This window comes from Bidens hawaiensis, unplaced genomic scaffold, assembly GCF_021521415.1.
Source record: "Bidens hawaiensis isolate Kalapana, Puna unplaced genomic scaffold, B.hawaiensis_p1.1 tig00020232_1, whole genome shotgun sequence".
In the NCBI taxonomy this organism is placed as follows: domain Eukaryota; kingdom Viridiplantae; phylum Streptophyta; class Magnoliopsida; order Asterales; family Asteraceae; genus Bidens; species Bidens hawaiensis.
The window spans coordinates 96167-121086 of record NW_027493080.1 but is presented as its reverse complement, the minus strand read 5'-3'; the positions used below and the strand labels follow the sequence as shown (position 1 = coordinate 121086).

At 32.6% G+C, this 24920-nt stretch overlaps 2 protein-coding genes and 1 pseudogene across 2 annotated transcripts; 2 read left to right on the top strand and 1 right to left on the bottom strand.

The window, feature by feature from the left end:
• The first annotated feature begins 337 nt into the window (after positions 1 to 337).
• LOC143560181 (D-cysteine desulfhydrase 1, mitochondrial-like) lies at positions 338 to 5916 on the top strand. The gene is made up of 10 exons (XM_077048542.1): positions 338 to 569; positions 1428 to 1493; positions 2284 to 2478; positions 3205 to 3315; positions 3397 to 3488; positions 3997 to 4089; positions 4180 to 4237; positions 4323 to 4436; positions 4554 to 4651; positions 5556 to 5916. The coding sequence occupies exons 1-10, from the start codon at positions 363 to 365 to the stop codon at positions 5758 to 5760; spliced, it is 1239 nt and encodes a 412-aa protein (XP_076904657.1). The 5' UTR covers positions 338 to 362; the 3' UTR covers positions 5761 to 5916.
• Positions 5917 to 8328: 2412 nt separating this feature from the next.
• Positions 8329 to 15077, top strand: LOC143560180 (glutamine synthetase nodule isozyme-like; annotated as a pseudogene).
• Positions 15078 to 19708: 4631 nt separating this feature from the next.
• Positions 19709 to 24728, bottom strand: LOC143560197 (phytochrome-associated serine/threonine-protein phosphatase). The gene is made up of 10 exons (XM_077048552.1): positions 24462 to 24728; positions 22264 to 22410; positions 22082 to 22149; positions 21414 to 21471; positions 21210 to 21320; positions 21084 to 21134; positions 20790 to 20933; positions 20504 to 20599; positions 20130 to 20201; positions 19709 to 20017 (listed from the first exon to the last, which is right to left on the bottom strand). The coding sequence occupies exons 1-10, from the start codon at positions 24540 to 24542 to the stop codon at positions 19934 to 19936; spliced, it is 912 nt and encodes a 303-aa protein (XP_076904667.1). The 5' UTR covers positions 24543 to 24728; the 3' UTR covers positions 19709 to 19933.
• Positions 24729 to 24920: the final 192 nt, after the last annotated feature.

Sequence of the window (24920 nt, the reverse complement as noted above, 5' to 3'; positions counted from 1 at the left end):
ATAAAATGTCCCAAACAATATGTTGGTAACATCGGGTAAATGAGTGAATGTTATCAAGTAATCGGGTCGAGTAATTGCGTATATCACAAATCCCAAACCTGTCCCAAACCAACGAAAAAATTTCAAAACTAATCTCAAACATGTCCAAACCCTAGATCGGGTATTACCCGTTCCAATTAAGTCGGGTTTCATGTTTTACCATCAGGTTCGGGTTTAATTACCATCTCTAACTCGTTTACACCCTAAGATTTAAGTAAATTCATATTTAACAATTTAACCCTTATACTTTCCCACTTCACAACTCAACCCCAATATTCACATCCTTTTCACAAATAACCAACCAAATTCAACCCATAAACACAATGTTAATGATTCGTCGATTAAACCCAAGTCACACGCTACTCTCACTCCCATTACCCACTAATCAAAACCCAAAATTTCGCCCAAATCAAGCTTCAATTCGATCCATGGCTTCCACAACTGAGTTCTTGACACTAAGACCATATAATCCACCATCATGGGCTTCTAAATTAAACCCAATTCCTTCTAATACGTTCAATCTTGGTCATGTAAGCTGTAATCTTTTTTACCCATGAATTGATTTCATTGATTGATTGAATTTCAATTAGGCTCGTTTAACTTACACACAGCTCGAGCTAGTGAGTAATTAAGTTTTATATGTTTATAACTTTTTATATATATATATTTTTTTCTCAATTTTAGTTTTATATATAATTTACACGGAGCTCGAGCTCGGCTTGTTTCGAGATCTATTTTCATAGCTCGAGCTCGGGTTGTGAGTAGATTTTCCAGATCGAGCTTTGCTGGTTTACTATTTATTAGTTACTTGATATATATATTTATAATTGTTTTTGTATATTTTTCATTATGATTTTATGTATAAAATAACATATATTATTTAGTTTTATTAGTTTTTTTTAATAACAGTATATAATTAATCATTATCAAATATATAATTTAGAAAAAATATATAGATGATAGCATCATTTAGACTCGCGAGCCGGCTCGGGCAGCTTACTTGTAGGCTTGAGCTTGGGCTTGGGCTCGATCGAGCTTTTTAACAAGCCGATCTCGAGTTTTATATATTTATAATTTTTTATATATTTTTTTCAATTTAAATTTATATATAACATAATATATGTTATTTAGTTATTTTTATAGCATTATATATATATATATTAATTAAATAGTATTAAACAAATATATTTATAATATATATTATAAAAATTACACAAATGACAGGCTCACGAGGCGACTTGAGCTCAATAAGTGAAGCTCGGGGTCGGGCTTGTTAAGCTCGACTTGATCAAGCTTTTTCACGAGATCTCAAGTAGCTTACGAACGGCTCTGCTTGTTTGCACCCCTAGAAATTTGAGTTCTTGATTTTCTTGATTTTTTTTTTGCAGTTTCCAACACCAATTCATAGATGGGATCTTCCTAACTTGCCTAAAGATACTGAAGTTTGGTTAAAGGTAACTGCTTTATATAATGTATTGATTGTGTGTCAATTTGTTAATTATAATTAATTATTACAGGTTATTATTAGAGTTTAGTTGTGTAATTATTAAGTTTAATAGCAGTCTCTTTTACATAAATGTGTGTTTTTTTATTAGTTTTAGAGGGATGTGACTAAACACAACTGACACACTATCCAATATCCATACAAAAACTGAAAAACTAGTGTATCGTATGACAGGAGGAAAATGGTCATGCAGGTCGTATGAGAGGAAAATCATACGGCCCACACGATGTGTACAATTGACAAAGAAATGATTGATATCATGATATGACCACTGACAATGTCATACAACCCATATGATCATTTTTCGTCCTTCATGAGTCACGGCTCGTATGATGTGACAGACTCAGGTGTACAAACTTGATTTCACATCATCTCCCCCCCCCCCCGGGTATGATGTGACAGATACACTAGTGTACACTTGAATTTCGATCTCACGTTTACAATTTTTGCATATAAAAATCTTATTTTATTTTATTTTTTATTCGAAATGCTATTTCCATTGAAAGTTAAAAACTTGACTGGAGATTTTTTCTCATCAAATTTGCAATATTTCGTATCACATTTTACTGTATATTTTATTATGCAATAGTTTTGATATCAAAATGTTATTTGAAATGCTAATTTGTAAATTTTGTAGTTGAAAAGTTGCGTGTTTGAGTCTATGTTATTCTTGTTTACTTTGATGAATTAATTAATTAATGTCTTGTTGTATGCTAACAAAAACCTTTCGATTATGTAAGCGTGATGATCTTTCAGGTATGCAATTGAGTGGGAACAAAGTTAGAAAGCTTGAATTCTTGTTAGCGGATGCGGTTGCACAAAGAGCAGATTGCGTAGTAACTATCGGCGGCATTCAAAGCAATCATTGTCGTGCGACTGCTGTTGCTGCCAAGTATTTGAATTTAGATTGTTTTCTGATACTACGAACATCAAAGGTTTTTTAAGTTCTTTATGCATAAGTTGTCGTCATTTTTTCTTAAAAGTCGAAATTTCAGCTCGTTTTACCTGTGAATGGGTTCATCTGGGTTGTGTTTACGGGTGGCAAATGTGACCCATGGGTTGAATAGGTTGTATTAAAATGTATATAATGAGTCAGAATGGGTCAAACTAAAAAAACAAGAAAATGATTGAAACGGGTCAAAACGGGTTGACATTTGTCGAATTTTTTTTTAATGGAACGAGAAAACGGAGGATACTTTTTAGTACTTTTACTTTTTTAGTTTTTGATTTATATTTCGAGTTATGATTTTTTTAATTTTTTTTTTGAATTTTTTAATAAGGGGTTTTTGAAATCTCAACCCATTTCAAAAACCCCTTATTAAAAATTCAAAAAAAATAAATTAAAAAATCATATCTTGAAATATAAATAAAAAACTAAAAAAGTAAAAGTACTAAAAAGTTTCCTCCCTTATCTCGTTCCATAAAAAAAAACCGACACGTTTACTTGTGAACAGGTGAGTTTTATCATAAACGGGTCAAATGAGAAAAAAAGCTATAAGGGAAACGGGCCAAACAATATGTTAAATCATATTAAAAGATTAATAATATACATCCCGTATTCCCGTACTTGAAAACAACCTGTTTCAACCTGAACCCATTTTGACCCGTTACCGGTTACTCAACCCTGCACACGGTCTAATAATTTCTCTTTTAATATGCAGCTTCTTGTGGAAAAAGACCCGGGATTGACCGGGAACCTGCTGGTGGAGCGTTTGGTTGGCGCACATATTGATCTTGTTTCAAAGGAAGAATATTCAAGAATCGGAAGTTTGGTATGAGTTTGATAAATATTATGGATGAATACTTTGAATGTCAAAATATTATTTAATATCTCGTGTTTAATTAATTTTCAGACACTTACTAACATATTGAAAGAGAAGTTGATAAAAGAAGGAAGAAAACCTTATGTCATTCCTGTTGGTGGATCGAATTCCCTAGGGACATGGTGAGTTTGTATTTTTATATTTTATTTTTTATCTCGTACATATTATATAGTTTATTAAAAATGCCACAAATATTTCATATTAGTTACTCAAGATATATATCAAAATATAGAAACAGGATCTAATACATTTTATGCTTAACATGAAAACAGTGAGAACCAATTTGCTGTTATTATTAGGTTTATTTTTATAGGTGTTTGTTGTTATTATTTTGTTCGTTTTTGCTAATTTCGATTATGAGACGTTAAAAGTATTTGCTGATTTATATTTTGTTGTTATTATTAGATTTTTTCTTTTGCTGTTATAAGTATTTGCTGGTATTATTTTGTTCTTGATTTTGATTCTTTTGTTGTAATTTTTAGGTTTTTTTCTTTGTTATTATAAATAATTGTTTATGTCTTACGTTCTCATTTTTTTTTAAATTGGTATTGGTTCCTACGTTCTCAAGTTAATATTAAAATGTACATGAACCTTCCCCTATCAATATATGCAACATTTTCTATTTTGTAGGGGATATATTGAAGCAATTAGAGAGATTGAACATCAATCACAAAACGGAACCGTTAAAAAAAGCTTTGATGATATTATTTCAGCATGTGGCAGGTTTTACTCTTTTATGTGATTTATTTTCTATTTTTAAGCATGATTTTTTATTTTATTTTTATTATTTTACTTAACACGATTGAATTTTAGTGGTGGCACGGTTGCTGGTTTGTCCATTGCTGCATGGTTAAGTGAGCTTAAAGCAAAAGTAAATAATAAATTTCGCATGCTTATCTGTTATGATTTAACTTAAATAGGAAATTAAAACTATTAATTTAATGTGTTAAATGTAGGTGACTGCATTTTGCGTGTGTGACGACCCCGACTACTTTTATGATTATGTCCAAGGTCTACTTGATGGACTTGAAGCTGGAGTCAAGTCACGCGATATAGTCAAAATCGAAAATGTAAGAACATAAAATACTACTGATTTTAATTTTATACTCATTTTAATTTCACCCTGAAAAGGTTTTTTTTTTTTTTTTATTTTATTTTATAAATAATATTTGTTTTTGTTTTTACAGGCCAAAGGACTTGGATATGCGATGAGTACTGCTGAGGAGCTGAAATTTGTTAAGGAAATCGCTGAAACCACGGGTGTGATCCTCGACCCGGTTTACAGGTTTGGGCTTTTTTATATAAGCTTAATACAATCTACCTCGATACCTTTTTCAGTTACATATATATTTTATCGATTACCTAACTAAACATTCACGTTCATATCATTTTTCATCTGGATTATTCTAACCGACAAAACATGAATAGTAAGCATAACTATTTATTAGAGAAAATGTTATCTCAATTATTAAGCTTAGCTTAATAATTGGCTAGTTGGCTAGTCTTGATCCTAGTTAGCTTAGCTTTCTATTTAAGGTCTAGTTGGCTAGTCTTGATCCTTGTTGTTTATGAATATTTTTTTGTTTTGATGCTGCTTTTTGTTTCTTATGCCCTTTTCTTAGTAGGTTACAGATTCCTTGCTTTTTTGGTAGTTTGTTATCTATGTATTGCTAAGTGTCTTTTGCTTGTAGGATGTATGTTTACTATGATTACCTGTATGTAGCTTTATGAGCCGGGGGTCTCTCTGGAAGCAGCCTCTCTATTCTCTCGGATAGAGGAAAGACTTGCCTACATCCCACCCTCCCCTGACCCTACCGATAGCGTGCTATGCGGTGGGATATACAGGGCTTGATTGATTAATTGATTATCTCAATTATTATTATTATTATTATTATTATTATTATTTATTTTTTAGCTTTAATTATTATAAAAATAGGTAAAATTACATAACTACCCTCATGTGCCTTGCACATGATTAGATTTAACTGAGTTAGGGCCAAAGGACGTAGCGTGATACGGTTTTTAAACATAAAGGATATTTTCCGGCATTTATATAAAGGACAACCATTGAAAATTCATGCAAATGGAAAGGACGATTTTTGCCATTCTATCTCAATTATTGTTATTGTTATTATTATTATTATTATTATTATTATTATTATTTACTTGTTTATTATATTTATTTGTAGTGGGAAGGCGGCATATGGGATGATGAAAGACATGGCACAAAATCCGACCAAGTGGGAAGGAAGAAAGGTCCTGTTTATACACACCGGGGGACTCCTAGGTTTGTATGACAAAAACGACGAAATGGCCCCGTTGGTCGGGAAATGGCGTAGAATGGAACTTGACGAGTCAATCCCACGAAAAGACGGTGTTGGGAAAATGTTTTAATTTTTTTTGGGAATAATTTTTGCTTCCTGGTGAGGTGAAAAATGTGACATTGTAGTAATAAGTGTTACCAAATAACATGTGATATACATGTGTTCAAGTTATGAATATGTAAATGCTTGGGGTCTTTTACATGACAATGATTGAAAGTGTTTGGAAGAAAATCTATACTCTATAATAAAATAATGCTATAAGTTTTTTCACTTGTCACTCCTATATTAAACATCGTCCATTTTAACAAATTTATAATAGTAAAATAATAATTACCATTATTACAATTTATGCTTCAAAATTTGTTAATTTATTATTTACTTCCTATTTTTTTTCCAAACATTTGATAATTATAATTATCTTTTACTTTAAAATTGTTTTAAAGACTATTGTATAATGACTGTATTAATAGTGTTAACGGATTTATTGTTTCTTGTATACTGATTATTTATTAAATATTGTATTTTGAGGAATTATGGTAGTACACGGACCTCAAACTAGTACATTTATAAAGTTAAGGGATATGTTTTCGTCTACGCTTATTAATTATCGTTGTGGTTGTGTTGAGTTTGTGGTGATGATCAACTCGAACGAATTTTTGACTAAATTACGGGTAAATTGTTACACATGAAATATATATGAACTTTGATTACTATTTAGTGACTGGATTTTTCAAATTTTTTTAAACTGAATAGTTACAAAACTTGATTATTTTTTTGAGATACTCTAGTGAACGCTTTAAAATTTTGGTTACTATTGTGTGAGCGATTTTTCCTTGTGGCTAAGTTTCATCTTTAATTATGTCATTGGTTAGCTAAGTATTAGCAGGGTCCTGTGAAATTACCTGTAACGGAATATGTTTATTTCTTCATATGTTATAATCATATTGTTATGTGTTATAATCATATTCTGAACAGAAAGGTTAAAAAAAGCTGTTATTTGTTATTTTTATATAATAACTAGCTTTTATCCCCCCTCATACGGGGGGTTTTACATTAATCGTTTATAATATTTATATATTTTTTGGATTTTAACTTTATTTATGGTACATAAGTTAATAAAATACTTAGGATAATGAAAGGATTTCACAAGTAAATGAAATATAATAAATAATAACCCGGTTTAAAGGCTATTTGAGTTTGATGAGATCCATGACCCGCTTATTTTTTTTTTACTATAAAGTTGTTTTTAATTATAAATAATATATATCTTTTTTTATGGAAATTAGATATTAATTTTTAATATATCCCTATATAATAGGATTTTCATATCACATATTTGGTGACAATGATTGCAAGTGTTTGGAAAAAATATATATGAATTTTGATTGTTATTTAGTGGTTAGTTTTTCCAAATTTTCTTAAACTGAATAGTTACAAAAGTTGATTATTTTTTGAGACACTTTAGAGTGAACGCTTTAAAATTTTGGTTACTATTGTGTGAGTGTTTTTTCCTTGTGGCAAAGTTCCATCTTTAATCATGCCGTTGGTTAGCTAAGTATTAACAGGGTTCCGTAAAATTACCCGTAACAGATTCTCACATCCAAAAAAAATATGTTTATTATGTTATAATTATATTGTTATGTGTGTGTTATAATCATATATTCTGAACAAAAAGGTTAAAAAACTGTTAATTGTTATTTTTATATAATAATAATAAGGGATTACTCTATAAAATGGTAATCAAGTTTTACAATTGTTTCAATCAAGTCACTCATAAAATATTTTGTTACAATCAGGTCACTAAAGTTTCATTTGTGTTCTAATACTAGATATTTTACCTGGGTAGCAGATTACGTAGGTTTCTTTTTTTTTTTTCTAAATAGTTAACACTGAAAAATATTTTTAAAAAAATTGAAAAAAATAATTTTTAAATTGTGAAAAAAAATCTGGAAAATTCCAAAAAAAATCCGATTTCTTTTACAATTTTTCAAAAAAAAATTCAATTTATTTTTTTTTCTCAAATTTTACTAAATTTGTCAAATTTTAAAAAAATATTTTCCAATGTCAAACAATTTTTTTTTTAAAACCTACATAATCTGCTATCCAATTAAACTATCTATAATTAGAACATTTTTACATACTTTAGTGATCTGATTTGAACAAAACATTTTATAATTGAACTAATTGGAACAATTTCAAAACTTGGTTACTATTCTAATCCTTAATAATAATAATAATAATAATAATAATAATAATAATACAACAAACTGGACTTTATTAATAAAGGCCAATACAATTAATCGATATTTTTATTAATTATCATAATAAGTACAAAGAATTGATAACAGTTAAATAATAATAATTGGTATAATAACATTAAAATACAATATGAATCCACATGTTATTAAAATCCTATACAAAAAATCTGATACTATGCATAATTTAAGGATGACTGAATCACAAAAGCAAATATGATCATAACAAACTCAGCATAATATAGTGAAACCGTCAAACTTTATAGTTTTCAGCAACTAATTATTCCATTCAATTCTCCATAAATTCCTTTATATCAAAACAACATATAACAAACACAAGTCCAAGAAAATAAAATAGAGCAGAGTTTAGTTTATACATTAGAATGTCTCTTCTTTCTGATCTCATCAACCTTAATGTCTCTGATTGCACTAATAAGATCATTGCTGAATACATATGGTTAGATTATATATTTTTTATTATTTACAGTCCTTGTTTATTTTTATTTATTTATTATTATTATTATTATTTATCTTTTTAGCTTTTCAAGTATTTTCAAGATTTTAGAGCTTGTGTGCTAATGTGGTTTTGATAATAGTATATATTATTGTTAACTGATAAGATCATTGCTGAATACATATGGTCAGATTATTTGCAGTCCTTGTTATTTTTTATTATGTTATTATTTTATTTTTTGTCTTTCCAAAAATTTTCATTTTAGAGTTTGTGTGTTAATAATTTTTTTTTTATTTTAATTTTTTCATTTTCCAAATATTTTCAAGATTTTATAGTTTGTGTATTAGTGTTCATGATAATATTATATTTGACTCATAACATAATATAGTTTGTGCATTACAAAGAATTGTCTGGCTTTAAATACAGACATGATCTGGTTAGGGATGTTTTGTGTGATGTTTTTAAACGGGCAGGGATTTCTGCTAAAAAGGAGGCCCCTGTTAACTTTCTCACGGATCCTCTTGAATGGAGGTCTACTTTACGACCAGCGGATATTCTTGTGTTCGGGTGGGCAGGGGGGAAACACGCCTGTGTGGATCTTACAGGAGTGTCTCCTCTTGTTGGGCTCAGGGACCGTGGGTTTGTTGTGGGTCAGGCTGCGTTGAAGGCTGAATCGGGCAAAGTTGTTAAACACGAGAAAGCTTGTTTAGATAATCAACATGTCTTTCTACCATTTGCCTTAGATACATTTGGTTTTCTGGCTCCAGAGGCTGTGAAATTTTTGAGTAGGGTTTAGCGCGTCGTACACGGAACCTCTTCAGCTTCTAGGTCCCAAAGCTTCGTTTTTAGCAGGATTGACTTTGCTATTCAAAATGGGGTTGCGGCGCAGCTTGTTGCCCGTTTGCCTGCCACTTTATTGTAATCGTTTTATAGCAAATTATATAAAATTTAATAAATTTATTGAATTAACAACCAATAATATATTGATTTTTAACTTGTGTTCATTTTTTATTATTATTATTTTTTTGTTGTTCCATATATTTTCAAGGTTTTAGAGTTTGTGTGTTAATATGTTCTTTAGGGGTGTTTGGTAGAGGGATTTGATTGGAGAGAAATGGAATTAGAAATATTTCTTTTGTTTGTTTTCCACTTTTCATTTCTATTTCTCTTTCTATTTCTCTAAAACTAGAGAATTCCATTTCTCTTTAAAACAAAGAGAAATCCATTTCTCAGCAGCCTCCTCATAGCATGTCACCACCTCGTCTCCGGCCACCACCTCGTCTCCGACCACCACCCCGTCTCCGGCCGCCACCTCGTCTCCAAGTCTGCAACCGCCACCTCGTCTCCAAGTCTGCAACCACCACCCCGTCTTCGCCGTTCGCAGTGGTGAACACAGAGATGGTAACCGGTTGTAGGTTGCAGATGGTACGGGTGAACAGAGATTAGGGTTTCAAGTGGTGGTTCGTGGTAGGTTAGGGTTTTCAGATGGTCGGGTGATTGTGGTCGCAGGTGGGTGACAGTGGTGGTGGAAATCGGCGGTGGTCGCAGGTGGCTTCTGATTATCATCATCATCATCGCCACCACAACCACCACCACAAAATCTCCAAAGAGACAGTGATGACAGATCTGAGCCTCCTTTTTCTATATCTTATGTTCCAAAAATTTGAATCTTTTTAATTTCTTGTGTACTGTGGTTGAAGAAGGGGATTTGGTGGCGGCAGCCGGTGGTGGTGGGCTGTGGTTGAAGAAAGGGCTGTGGTGGTGGTGCTGGTGGTGTGGGGCTGTGGTGGTGGGGCTGGTGGTGGTGGTGGGGCTGTGGTGGTGGTGCTGTGGTGGTGGTGCTGGTGGTGGTGGGGCTGCGGTGGTGAGTGATGTCAGGTTGGGTGGAGGTGGGGTTGGGTATGGTAGAGTTCTCTGTTTATTTTCTCGTGTACCAAACAAGAGAAATGATTCTCATTCTCCATACCAATTCTCTTTCTCTACAATTCCATTTCCATTTCTATTTTCTCTCCTTTTCCATTCTCTGTACCAAACACCCCCTTATATTATTGAATTTGACTCCATAACATAAGTATAATGATTGTTGAATTGTGATCAATGAACAGGATTGGTGGATAATCTGGTATGGACATAAGAAGCAAAGCCAGGGTAAAAAGCTTTCAACGTTTTTTAATTTTATTTTTTTTTATCTTTTAATTTGGTTACAAATGTTTTGGATTCTAGAGGTAAATTCAGATTTTGGGTCAAATAAATCAGTCACTTTATAGACTAGTTAGTGATATATATTTTTACAAAAATTATAGCAAGCTTTTCTGACATAAAATATATAAACAAATGTAAAGGTTGAGTTTATTTTTATTTATAAAATTTTTATTTATAAAAATAAAAAAAATGTAAATGTAAATGCATCAAGTTCGAGTTTAAAATGTCGTTATTCGAGTTTCTAACGCTTGTAATTAGCATTGCGGCTTACTTATTATATACACATAGTCATATTTATATCTTAGTTGTAAAAATTACATACTGTTGTATTACATTGGCAGTCTATAAAAAAAACTTTTTTTACTAATTTTTTTTACTGATTATATATATGTGATTTTACTATTAGACCCTTCCCGGACCGGTTGATGATCCTTCTAAGCTACCAACATGGAACTATGATGGATCAAGTACTAATCAAACCCTTGGAGATGACAGTGAAGTTATCCTACAGTTTGTATTCCATCTCACAATATTTAGCTTCTTATGTCATGTTCATTGTTTAAACGAGCCGAGCCTAACTTGAGCTCTACTTTTTTCGCACACTATTTCCAAATTCGAGCTTGACTGACCCTTTATTATTTAATTGTTTTTTTATACACATATGTAATTATTTTATAATATTATAATTATACTTTTATAAAGGTATAACAGTATACTAGTATACTATTTATTTAGTTATTTTTGTTTTAATAATCTATGTAATAATAGTTATTATATAATATATATATTTATATCATCATCATCATCGTACTCAGTATATCCCACCAATAGCAATGCTATGGTAGGGTCTGAGGAGGGTAAGATATAGACAGCCTTACCTCTATCCCATAGGGATAGAGAGGCTGCTTCCAGTGAGACCCCCGGCTCGATAGTAGTTTTGAATCAAGCCTTGGACATAAGACACATAACACTCAATCATCGGGACACCGGCTGATTGGTGCATGTGCCCTTGTCTTTCGGCTATCAACGCCACCACATGATGCCTGATTAACCTTCCGCCACTTTTAACGTTATTTTCACGTGATTAGTAAAATAACGTCAAAATTAGTGCAATTTTACTTTTGCCCACCCAAGAGTTCACACATATATACATTATATGTGCGCACCGCAAGCAGGGCATAATATATAGATATAAATATATATATATATTTATATCTCAAATAAAAATGATTATTTCATTATAAATAAGAGGCTCATTTAAGTTCAGCTCGATTCAATATTTTAGGAGTCGGCTCATTTAAATGCAATGTGAATATGTTCAATAAACGAACGAATATGAACAAAAAATTTGTGTCTGTTTAATTAAACGAACGATCGCGAACGCATGTTTCGTTTGTTCATGTTTGTTTTTATATGTTCATTTATGTTCTTTTATTTATGTCCGTTTACGCATTAATAGAAAATAATTAAATATTATCTTGAAGAGTCATCTAGTTAATGGTTTTATATTTGTTCACTTGTGTTCATTTATGTTTGTTCGTGTTTATTTATATTTACATTTGTTTATATATTTTCATTTTTGTTTGTTTATCTTTGTTCAGTTATTTTCATTTATGTTCGTGAACTGTTCGTTTAGAAGCTAAACAAACAAACATAAACGAACACGAACATGTTCATTTTTTAAATAAACAAACACAAACACAAAATATTTGTTCGATTAAGTGTTCGTTTAGAGTCCTAAATGTATGTATTTTTTCCAACTGACACATTAATATGTTGTCTATAGTCCTCAAGCAATATACAAAGATCCATTCAGAAGAGGCAACAACATTCTTGCAAGTCATTATGATATACACATAATTTTTTAAGTGTTTGAAACTTGTTCAATATAATTTAAAGATCGAATAATTATCTTACATATTTATAGGTGATGTGTGATTCGCGCACGCCAAAAGGAGAACCGATCCCTAGCAGTACGCGCTACAATGCCGTAAAAATATGTAGCCATAAAGATGTCATTTCAGAAGAACCATGGTATGCATTTATATCGTCGCACGTCAAAATGACATAATAAATTTTTTGTAAATGAATATTGTTAATTATACAATGAATCAAAACAGGTTTGGCATAGAGCAAGAGTTGCTACAAAAAGACGTGAACTGGCCGCTAGGGTGGCCTGTTGGAGGCTACCCTAAACCACAAGTACAATCTTTACCTTTTTTTTTTATAAATATAACAGTATACTATAAATGTAACATTATGTAATGATAAGTCTATCTGTCTTTTGATGTGACTAGGGACCGTATTATTGTGGTACGTTTGCAGATAAGGCGTTTGGTCGGGACATTGTCGATGCACTAACAAGGCTTGTCTATATGCCGGTATTAATATTAGCGGTGTCAATGGAGAAGTTATGCCTGGCCAGGTATTATTGTTTTATTTTGTTGTACTTATTTTAATCTTGTATAAATAAATGTAGGGGTGTTTATGGTGCGGTTTAGTGTAGTATTGGGCTAACCAAACCGAAAATCAAAACTTCGGTTTGTGGATTTTTGAAACCGTTCGGTTTGCTTTTTTTAGTTTCAGTTTTGGTTTGGTTAGGTTTCGGGTTTTTTGGTTTTTGTCATTTGAGCTTAAAAATATTATGCTGAAAAGAAAGTTAGTCGAAAATAATAAATTTCAGTGTATAAATAATTTTGTTATTGTTAACTAATAGACTATTATACATTTGACCAAAAGTATTTGAGTTACATATTTATTACATTTTCTAGAGGTTTTTTTTTTGTTTAGGCAGTCTGGTTTGTTTTGTTGGTTCTGTCTTGGGGTTTTTTGCTAGTTTCCCCGCTAGGCTTTTTATAAAATTTTCCGTTAAAAAAAACATATTTTTTACATTATTATAAATTAAAAATACAAAAATCTACAAATTTGGTTCGGTTCGGTTTATTCGCTTTATATTACATGTAAAACCAAAACCGAGCCGCTAGTTCGGTTTTTACTAAAACATAAAACCAAACCGTCGGTTTTTGTTTCGATTCACTTTTTCGGTTTTAGATTAGTTTTTTCGGTTTTTTCACACCACTAAATAAATGTGTGAATTTGAATTATTAATATTTTTACTTGTGACTAGTGGGAATTTCAAGTTGGACCTTGTGTTGGCATCTCTGCTGGTGATCAAGTTTGGGTGGCTCGTTACATATTAGAGGTATTAATTTATGTAGTTTCTAATTTCTATTGGGTTTTAACATATTTATAAAATATATAATTTACGTATATAGTCATGAAATACTTAAAACATATTCAGACGTGTCAACTTTATGTTCGTGTATCATAAAAGTTATATATATTTCGCTAAAATAACCTTTTTCACAGAAAAACAAAATATATACGAGAAACAAATGGATGACCTAAAAATTATTATTCTAGTGACCACTCATGAATATATCTAAAATATGTCCAAAAAATATTCTTATTTGAATTAAACATATGTTTAATTATCTTATATTGTTATCGGATTCGTAGAGGATAACAGAGATGGCGGGAGTGGTTCTTTCTTTTGACCCGAAGCCCGTTCCTGGTGATTGGAACGGAGCTGGTGCTCACATGAATTATAGGTACATGTTTGTATCGTATACAACTATACACACATTTTAATATTTTTTGTGTAGTAGAGTATAAAATTTTAACTAACTGTTAACTTGTTACGTAGTACAAAATCAATGAGAGCCGAAGGAGGTTACGAGGAGATAAAAAAGGCGATTGAGAAGCTCGGGAAGAGGCATAAGGAACACATTGTTGCTTATGGAGAAGGCAATGAACGTCGACTAACTGGGAAACATGAAACCGCCGACATGAGTAACTTCACATGGGTAATGTGTTTAATCTTGATTTGATCATATCTTATTAATTTGTAGAAACTATGTAGACAAGTTACTCAAAATAATAAAAAAAACAAAAAAAGCGTTGGGTAAATATCATTTTAGAAATGGCCTTGATTCGTCAACATCTAGGTCATAGCACTTTAATAAAAAACAACTGATTTCTGTTTTATTTTTTTTTTTTATCAGATAAAACTGAACATGTCAAAAAAGCTTGTTTTTCAATGATCTAGAAACCTGTTATCAGGTTTCTCGGTTATTGTGATGTATATATGGTGAGAGTGGTTTCGTGTTAATAGGGTGTTGCAAATCGTGGGGCCTCAGTTAGGGTTGGAAGAGAGACGGAGAAAGCGAAAAAGGGTTACTTTGAGGACAGAAGGCCATCGTCGAATATGGATCCTTATGTCGTGACTTCAATGATTGCCGAGACAACCATCATTATGAAGCCTTGAACCATTGTTTGTTTGTTAGATGTCTTTTTAGAATCATTGTTCTGAAGCCTTTAGTTATTAGTTGTTTGGTTTGACTTTATTTGACCATGAATTATTAGGTATATATAACTAAAAGACCATGTTTGTTTTATTTTCATTTTATATTTTAGAGGTAAAATCATGTTATCTTTATCATTTTCTTTCATGTGTTTGTTTTGTTTCTATTGCATTATTTCGTACTTTGCTTTCGATGGCTTGAAGTTGAAAACACATGATTTCTGCACACTATTATTGTACCATCTCTTCTATTTTTGTTATTTTATTTCGATGAAAATAAGCTTTTGTGAGTAGCATGTTGCTTAAATAAATGAGTTAGGTAAGGGAGATACTCAAATTTTTTATAACTTTTTATAAACTTTTTCAAAAATGTTTTTTAATTTTATTTTAAAACATTTCTTTTACTTAAGAAACGTTATTATTATTTTTCTATATAAAAGTGTTTTCTGGACTCTTTTTAAAAAAATAATAAGAAGTCTTTTAAATTTAATAATAATGATTTTCTAAAGGGAATTTGAAAATGTAAAATGTTTATATGATATTTCAAAGGGATATGACACCAGCTTATCACGTGACATTTTTAAAATTATCAATCTTTTTTCCCAATGCTTCACGACATGTTTCAAACCATAAACCAAACTGCATTACCTCCAACTCGTCCGAACAAGCTTATTTATTTTGGTTCCTAGTTATGTATTGGGTTCGAGTGTAAAACTTCATCTTTCATTTTTAATTATTACTTATTAAAAACTAGTTAGTTTTATTTTAATCATCATTATTCTTTATTATTATTATAGAACGTTTTTAACACATAGCAAAACTATAGATTACTATTACTTTTTTAATGAAAAATGTTTTTTAAACAAAACATATTTTTCAAACTAAGATTGTAACAATGTTGAATGCCGTGTCTTGGACTACATATAGCTCCAACACATATGTATGTTCAGTTTTGGTTGTTCCGTCCGGTTTATGACTTTATTCGCCCTGCCCCTAACCAAAAAACAAACCTAACAAGAAATCAGTTCAGTTTTTATCGGTTACTAGTTTGCTTGATGTCTTGATTGTAAAGTGTTTTGTGAATTATTTCCAAATTTATTAAAATATGGTTTTCATGTCCAAAATTTTATATATACATGATGCGATGTATACTTTGATGTAAAGTATCTAATAGCGACACAGATTAGAAGAGCATCATCATTGGATCGAGACACTTTCGTATAAACTCATTATTGTGACACTCAAGTATAAACACGTTATTGTACATATAAACGTATAGTTTTCTCAACCTATATTGTCTCCATTCGATACAGCTGGTAAAATGATTACAGGTAATTATATTACAAGAAAATTAGATGAACTAATATGACCTGTTCAAGATAAAAAAAATGTTGCTACTAGGTGAACCTACCATTGATCAAATCGGGTTGGTCAAAGGAACCGGAACCGGTTCAGAACCGGTTCCATTAGTCAACATCACTGTTTAAACCGGTTCCATGGTCGAACCGGTTAGGGAACCGAACCGGTTCCCCAACCCTCGGACCCGGAACCGGTGGAACCGGTTCTGACCGGTTCCTAAACCGGTTCTTACACTGTAAACCGGTTACAGTGTAAAATATTATTTTTTTTTTCGTTTTTCGTTTCCGCTGCTTGTGTAGGTGATGATTTGTGTTCTTCTGATTTCTGAAGAGGCTCATGCTACTTTTGTTGTTCACACACAAAGCAATGGTAAACAACATATTGAACTTAATGCTATGAGTGTCAGCGTGTTTGAATTGATTAGTCTGTATCGTGTATCGTGTAATGGTGAACTTAAATCTGTATCGTGTTACATTTGTTGAATTTGCTATGTATTATAGTCTTTTGGCTTACGCAAGTCAAATGCTGAATTATAATCAAGAGCTGTGTTATACGATTCGTATTTGTATAACATGTTAAATAAAAAAAACAATTAACATAAAATTCATTTTATTTACTTTAAGAAGTTCAAAAAAAAAAGGTTACATGTTTTAAAATATTCAAAAACAAACTAACAAAACATTAAACTTATAAATATAAAGTTGTGACATATTATTTCTAGAAAAGCCTTCTTGTTCGTCGTAATTATTGAGTGGCGACTTATTCATCAGAATTACTTGTAGAAACGCCTTCTTGTTCGTCGTGCACTCGAACATCAAGTGGTGTTTCGTCTTCCAGAGTGGTTACGTGTTGAACACGATCGATTGAGTCCAAGTGATCCTTCAAGCAAATGCACATCTCCACCAACTCCGAATTCAGTCTTGTTCTTCTCACCGATATTACCCTGCCACTAAGAGAAAAAGCAGATTCCGAAACTACCGTAGAAGCTTGGGCGGTTAGTAAATCACGGGCCATGGTGGCAAGAATCGGAAACTCGGTTTCCTTTACCTTCCACCAAGCCAAAACATCAAAAGTGCCATATTCCTCTTCGGATAAAACGGTAGAGAAATCATATGCACTATACATTCCTAGTTCGCTTGAAGGGGTGTTACCCCTTTGTTTTTTAGCCGTTACGTTGCGAACGGTGTTCATAAGGCTAATCATGGGGTCTCGTACTCTAGTAGCACGTGAACTTGATGAAGACCCCCCCGGCGTAGGCATGTGTATGTTTGACCCATATTTATTTATATAAAAGTCATACATAAATTTAAAATTCAAGTTAAAATCATTTTGTGCCTCTGTTGAAAAGTTTGGGTCAACTTCATGCATATCTAAGGCTGAAAAAATTTCGTCTATCACACATTCAACCCCCGTAACATTTAACATTGGGTTTAAAGCGGCGGCGCAAGTAAAAATCGGTGGCAATTCAAGAAAGTATTTTTTTAATTTAAACTTCATTGGTAATATGATGTTTGAAAACATTGGACTTTTATTTTCAAATTCTTTAAGATTGTTAACGATTAAAAATAACTCCGAAAGAACCAAGGGACTTGTCGGATAATACGTTCCCGATAGTTTCGTAGTTGATGTTTTAAAAACTTCAAGAAAAGTCGATAAGTCATTGATAATTTCCCATTTCTCATTTGAAAAGGGGATTGCCAAATCATTCTCGGCAAGACTAGAATGAAACATTTGTAAAGTTTCTCTTTGTTTCAAAGCACTTTGAAACATTATGCAAGTGGAATTCCATCGATGAGGTACATCCCAATTAGCTCCCAAAGCTTTTCTTCCCGCATCTTTACAAAATTTTCTATAATCCATTTGTCTTTTTTTACTTTTCTTAAAAACTTCATGTAGCATTACTCTAAAATCGTTTATAACCGATGTAACCTCATCCGAAGCAAGTCCGTCTTGCACGATTAAATTAATTATATGTGCAACACACCTTGAGTGAAAAAATACACCATTGCAAATCGGCGTATATTTTAATTTTAATTTATCAACCGCCGATGTATTATTCGACGCGTTATCAAATGCAATTGAAAATATTTTATTTTCTAGTTTATAAGTTTTTATAACATAATCTAAAATTTCAAACAAATTATCTCCCGTATGTGGATACTCAAAGAGTTCGAAAGCAATGGTGCGTTTCATCATTTCCCACGATGACAGGTCTACCCAATGAGCGGTGTGACACAAAGATAAGATTCGGGTAGACCATGTGGAGCCGACCAAACATCACTAGTTAAGTTTATTCCCGTATTTATATTTTCAAAATATGCAATTAGTACCTCTTTGGCCTTCTTCCACAATTTTAAACAATAACGTTTAAGAGTATGACGACTTACGTGAGTGTATTGTGGTTGAAGCGTATCTCGAATCATGGCGGTTAAGCGAGGGTTGTCGAAGTGGCTAAACGGCAAAGCTTCTTGAATCACAAACTTCGCCATACGATCTTGAACTCGATCAATTTGGTATGTAAATATTCCGGCTTCACTATCCATTTGCGTTTGTTGCGACTCGACGTTCTGTTTCAACGCCCTGCAATACGGTCTTTCGATGTGTTTCTTCAAATTTGAATTCGAAAGTGGGTTTAAATAAATCCCACAAAACTTGCACCGAGCCTTCAATGAATGGTCACTCAATTCAACCAAATCCCAATTGCACCAAATCTCTTGATTACGATTATGAGGTACAACACGAACGAAACTTGGTCCGACGGTGGAACCTTGACCAACCGATGATTGTGAGGCAGCCATAACAACAAATATGAATATAGAAGAAGAGAAAACAAGAGATTAGAGAACTCAGAACGTTGTAATAGCGTTTTTTTGTATTTTTTTGCGTTCGGGTTTGCGTTTTGAGTGTTGTGATGAACCCATTACACCAAATACCTATTTATACTAGTAGTGGGGTGTTTGGGGAGCCAAAAAACGGCCATTTTTAACCCCAACGGTCAAAAAACGGCCATAAAACCGTTTCCCAACGGCTAGAACTACTCCAACGGCTAGAACCGGTTCCGGTCGAACCGGTTCCGGTTCCTACCCGGTCCACCTCCAAAAATGTCAAACCGGTCCCGGATCGTCGGGTTGAAACGGAACCGAACCGGTTCCTACGAAAAACGGGTAGGAACCGGTTCGGTTCCGGTTCGGTTCCACCGAACCGGTTCCAGGAACCGGTTTTGTTGTCCACCTCTAGGTGAACCAACACAAAGTCAAAACACTCGTCTAAATGGTTCGGGTCAAAGCCGAAAGCCTTCTAGACAAAGAACATAATTATAAAACAATCGATCGGATTGATGCAATTCTCAAAGTAGGTCTTTACTCTTTTAGTGTTGCTATAAAGCTCCCATGAAAGTTTGTGATTGAAATGAAGTCAAAGAGCATAGAAAAGTTACACATTACAGTCTACTAGGAGAACATCAACAACACATGAATATGATTAATTATGTAACACAATAAACAAGCGAATGAATCTGTGAACAAAAAACCAAGTACCGAAAATGCTCTACGCCGTCATAATCGTTGCACGTATTCAGCACCGTAATATGTCTTTCTGCTTTCTCTCTCCATCACAAAAAATAAGGTACCCCTGTTCTTGGACCTCTCATCTGATTGTTTTCCTCCGTTTCCGTGAAGAACTTTACCTCTCTCTCCTGTTAGAATCACAGGTCAATTATCAACCATTTAACATGTTCTTTTTAATTAACAGCTAAATAATCCCGAAAATAAATATTTGATTTCATAATAGGCAATTTGTGATAATACCATAGTCTCACTGAAGCTCAATATTGAAGCCACGTTGCCACAACGGTAACAGTAGTTTGGTGCAGACCAAACCTGCATGATCAAGAACAAAAGTTTTAAAACGGGTAGTAATGAAAAACAACATTAAGACTGAAATAACTAATGGGTCGATACGGGGTGTGTTTTATCTAAAATGGGTCAAATAAAAAAATAGCTAAAAGCAGAACCGATTAAACATGTTCTAATACTCAAAAGTATATTTTATTGCATATAAGTTACAACCTTCTAAATCATTGATTTAACGATTCGAATTACTATTGCAATAATACAGTTTTCGTAGTTATACTTGGCACAATAAATATATACAAAAGATTAATGCAAAAAAAGAAACTTACTGTTACAAGTCCTTTATCTTGAAACATATACTTTAGACCTTCTTGAACAAGTTGGTGGGCCCGGCATACCAAATCAAGCTTGTTGATGTGGTTGAACTGAAACATAAAACATGTAAAGGGTCACTGACTACCTTCAAAATAGAATAAAAATATTACATTTTTCATTATGAAAAACAACGATAGTATGTTGTTGACTTTTGGTCAAAACACAAGCATTATTCTTGTGAAGTAGAATGGTTGGCTTGCAACGAAGTGACAAGTTCAATGTTTGAATTAATGGTTTTACCTCAGATGTAACTCTAGATCCAAAAAGCCATCCGGCCCCACGAGGACTCACGGCCCATGTTTCAATATCTTCTGGGTCACTCCACATCAAATCACAAAATGGTCCTTCATGAGGGATCTCACAGTTCCGTTCAATGACTCTAATCTGAAAAGTGGTGTTATAAAAAGAAAAAAAGCAACAAAAATAATCCAAGAGAAAAGAATCATGAATAGCAAGTTGTAGACTTGTAGCCACCACATTAAGATGAACATACGAGAGTTTTTATATATAAAATTGTTGCATAGCAAGTCGAACCTGGTCAACAGTCCTAACGTCAGGTGAGAGACCACCATGGACACATAATACCTGTCAAACAAAAAGCAACATATTAAAATGATACATATTACATAACTACACAACGACAGAGAATATGGGGCCTACGGTTCCATCTATTATAGCTGACAAAGTTAGATAATCGAAAACGTCTGTGCAATATCTCCATGCATTAGCATTCCCATACTTTCTTTGGCATTCATCATAGAACCCATAAACCTACACAAAATTATCATAAACAAAAACAAAACATAAGTAATTTAAGAAAAAAAAACAAAACATAAATATTTTAAAACAAAAACAATCTTATACCTGTGTTAATTGTCTGCTTTCATGGTTTCCACGTAGAAGAGTAATGTTTGCAGGGTATCTGCAAGTACATTTAAAACAAGAAATTATATAAGATTATAGATAACAGAAAAGTTAATAATGTTATCTTAAACTCGAATTTAATTTCTAGAATACGTTGAAACACTCATTTCAAATAATAATGTTGTCTTAAAGTCAGAATAAATTTTGAGAGATGATTAACATTTAATAATTGCAACTTTAAAACCCAAGTTTGAAAGGTTCCATAAAATTTAAACCCTTAAAATGAAACTCAATTTCAGCTGCTTGATGAAATATTTGCAAACTATCCGTGTAAAAGTGATTTTTGAAATTTAATTTCCTTTTGAATATAAGTTCAACCATTATAATGCAGTCTAATATGCACATATAGTGCATATGAGTTCACTTGAGATAAGTTATTTCAAGCCAGATAAGACATTTCATCAAATGCATTTCCTCCCTAACCTTCAAATATCATCTTTGAAGTCTTAATAATGGTTATTATTTTTAATCACAGCTTATTGAATACATATGAAACTGCATAAACTGTGACATGCAATGCCATGCATATGTATATGTGTGCAAATGCATTCATGCTTGTAAAAAGTAGGTAAAAAGAAGGTTAATACCCTTTGAATACAAATAATTACCTTGCTTTTAGAAGCAAAAGTATTGTGAAAACTTCTAAACTGTTGTAACCACGATCAACAAAATCCCCCTGCAAGAACCACAAGAAACTTTAATTGTAAATATAAAACTAAAAAACTCTGTAAACTACCAGCATAAACAAGAAATGTGCAGAGACGTTTATAGTTATACAACAAAAATTTACCATAAAAATGTAATTTGTCTCGGGTGCATGACCTCCGGTCTGAAAAAGCTTCATTAGATCATGAAACTGGCCATGAATATCACCACAAACAGTAACCGGACTATTGACTGGCTGCACATTTGACTCCTCAATCAGGATATCTTTTACCTGCAAACAATACAAATTATGTTAAAACCTTTAAAAAGGTCTGAAAATGTTTGGAAACTCCCACAAATTATAGATCACATTCTGCAAATCTCAAATTTTTATTAATTTCTTCAACTCACTATTGCTATATGTTGTATTTGATTAATGTTTACATGTCCAGGATAGGAGTTCATAGAGACATAGGATTAAGGTTAAGGACTTCTAGAGAATGGTACAATTTTGTTTTTAGCTTTGTCTAGGGGCTTAGATTTCCCTACAGTTTTGGTGACTGTGTGTGTTATTGCTTACCTATATTTATGTATATATGTTTTTAGTTTTCCCCCATTATTTTTTCTTCAAATATTGGTAGCTTCATATTTTCTATATGGTTAGGTTTTGTTTGTTTGTCTTTTCGGTGTGAAGCTAGGGGTCTCTCTGAAAGTGGCCTCCCTGTCCCCGTGAATAGAGGTTAGGTTTGCCTACATTCCAACCTCCACAGACCCTAACAATAGCTTCACTACAGGTGGGATGTATTGGGTACAGTGGTTGTTGTTGATTAATGTTTACATGTATTACTAGACAGCCCAATAATTACAAGAAAGAATCCTCCAACTAACAGGATATGACAAAGATGTAAACAGTTATTTCATACTGCAAATCTTAAATTAACAAACTCATGGATATTAAGTTATAAACCATGTTTCAAACAGTTTCTAGCATTCAAATGCACATGAATACATATGTTTAGTTCACAAAATCTTAACTTACATCACAAAAATGAGGGTTCACAATTTCCTGATATCATACAGGAACTCTACATCAGAGCACCATCTAGTACCAACCAACCTATGACTGTTCCTAATCTCAAACTCAATAACTACTTTTAAACATAATTAACATGGATCTTAACTTCTTTAATCCTCAGCATTAAATTACATTTATTGTCACTAAGAAATTTCTAACAGCCAAGATTAAAATTTTCCATTTCGCTGAACTCATACAAAATCTCAAACCGAGACAATAAAATCACAATCCAATGTAGAAAAAAACATGAAATTACAACCCTGATTCATCCCGTTACAATATACATACATATTCGAATGAGAAAACACATAGAGATCAGAAATAAACGCATATGTATTCGCATAAGAGCTGCAGTTCATGATTTGATAATAAGTTAATGTTCCAAACAATTTCTAGCATTCAAATACATATGAACACATATTTAGTTAAAAAAAACCTTGATGCGTACATACAAAAGTTAGGGTTTACATTTCCTATATTTGTCCCTATGAAGCTTCACTGTTCCTTGGGATTTGCTTTGAGCTTTCCTGCACAGCTTAGGTGGAAGGTTCCGAATCTTGAACTCAGTAACTACTTCTAAGCAAAGAAAACCAAGAGTCCTAGATCTTATAACTTCTTTAATCCTCAGTTCCTCACCACTAAATTACACCTATCCTCACTAACCAATTTCTATAGACAAAATTTAGGATTTCCATTTCAATAAACTCAAAACAAAAACATAAAATCATAACCCTAAACCATACAGATACAGCAGACAAACAAATTCACATATAAAACCACATAGAGAAGGGGTGTACATGCATACTTAAATGCATAAGAGCTGCAATTCATGGATATTAACTTATAAATCATGCCCCATACAGTTTCTATCATTCCAATGCATATAAACACAAACATTTCGTTCACCAATGTTGAACTCCATAACCACTTCTAAGCAAACTAAACCTATATATTAACTTCTCTTATCCTCACCATTAATAACACCTATTCTCACTAACCAATTCCTATCTCACTAAACTCGCACAAAAACACGAAATCCTAACCCTAATTCATCAATACACAACATACAAACACATTCACATAACAGAAGACAAATAAACGCTTACGTATTCGCATACGAGCTGCAATTCATGAATATTAACTTACAAATCATGCTCCAAACAGTTTCAATTTCACTAAACATGAAATCCTAACCCTAATTCATCATTACACAGCATACATACACATTCACATAACAATACACATACAGAGGACGAATAAACGCTTACGTATTCGCATAAGAGCTGCAATTCGTCTTCGGTCAAGTGTTGGCCTTCTTTGACCTTCGATAGCCACAGATCCAAATCCATCGTTCCAAACTGAAATGATTTGTGTGTGTAATTGAAGGTTTTGAAGGTGAGAATTAGGGTTTCAAATCGCCGATTGGTGAATTTGACGAAGGAGGATTGTTATTATTATTATTATTACAGAGACGGCCGATGAAAGAAAGTGTGTAAAGCTGTTTGTAATTTTTTGGGTAGGTGCACTTGATATCCCTGTTATGTGTTATATCCTGCCTAGTTTTTTACCCGGCGCAACGTAAAACTCGGATTGTGGTAAAACTTAAGTGTTGTCGGCGCTATGGATTGAGCGGTAAGTCAACACGAATTCGGTCGGTTTCGACGACGTGTGTTATTGTACTAGAATTAAAACCAAAATAAAACAAAAAGGTAAAAAAAGTTGAGGTG

What these genes read in the sequence shown, in the direction of transcription:
- LOC143560181 (XM_077048542.1), top strand. Translation starts at nt 363, where the DNA reads ATGTTAATGATTCGTCGATTAAACCCAAGTCACACGCTACTCTCACTC. An exon ending in TGATACTACGAACATCAAAG is followed by an intron (nt 2,479 to 3,204) that starts GTTTTTTAAGTT and finishes TTTAATATGCAG; the next exon opens with CTTCTTGTGGAAAAAGACCC. An exon ending in TAAGTGAGCTTAAAGCAAAA is followed by an intron (nt 4,238 to 4,322) that starts GTAAATAATAAA and finishes TGTTAAATGTAG; the next exon opens with GTGACTGCATTTTGCGTGTG.
- LOC143560197 (XM_077048552.1), bottom strand. Translation starts at nt 24,542, where the DNA reads ATGGATTTGGATCTGTGGCTATCGAAGGTCAAAGAAGGCCAACACTTG. An exon ending in AAAGCAGACAATTAACACAG is followed by an intron (nt 21,321 to 21,413) that starts GTATAAGATTGT and finishes AATTTTGTGTAG; the next exon opens with GTTTATGGGTTCTATGATGA. An exon ending in CAGCTATAATAGATGGAACC is followed by an intron (nt 21,135 to 21,209) that starts GTAGGCCCCATA and finishes TTTGTTTGACAG; the next exon opens with GTATTATGTGTCCATGGTGG.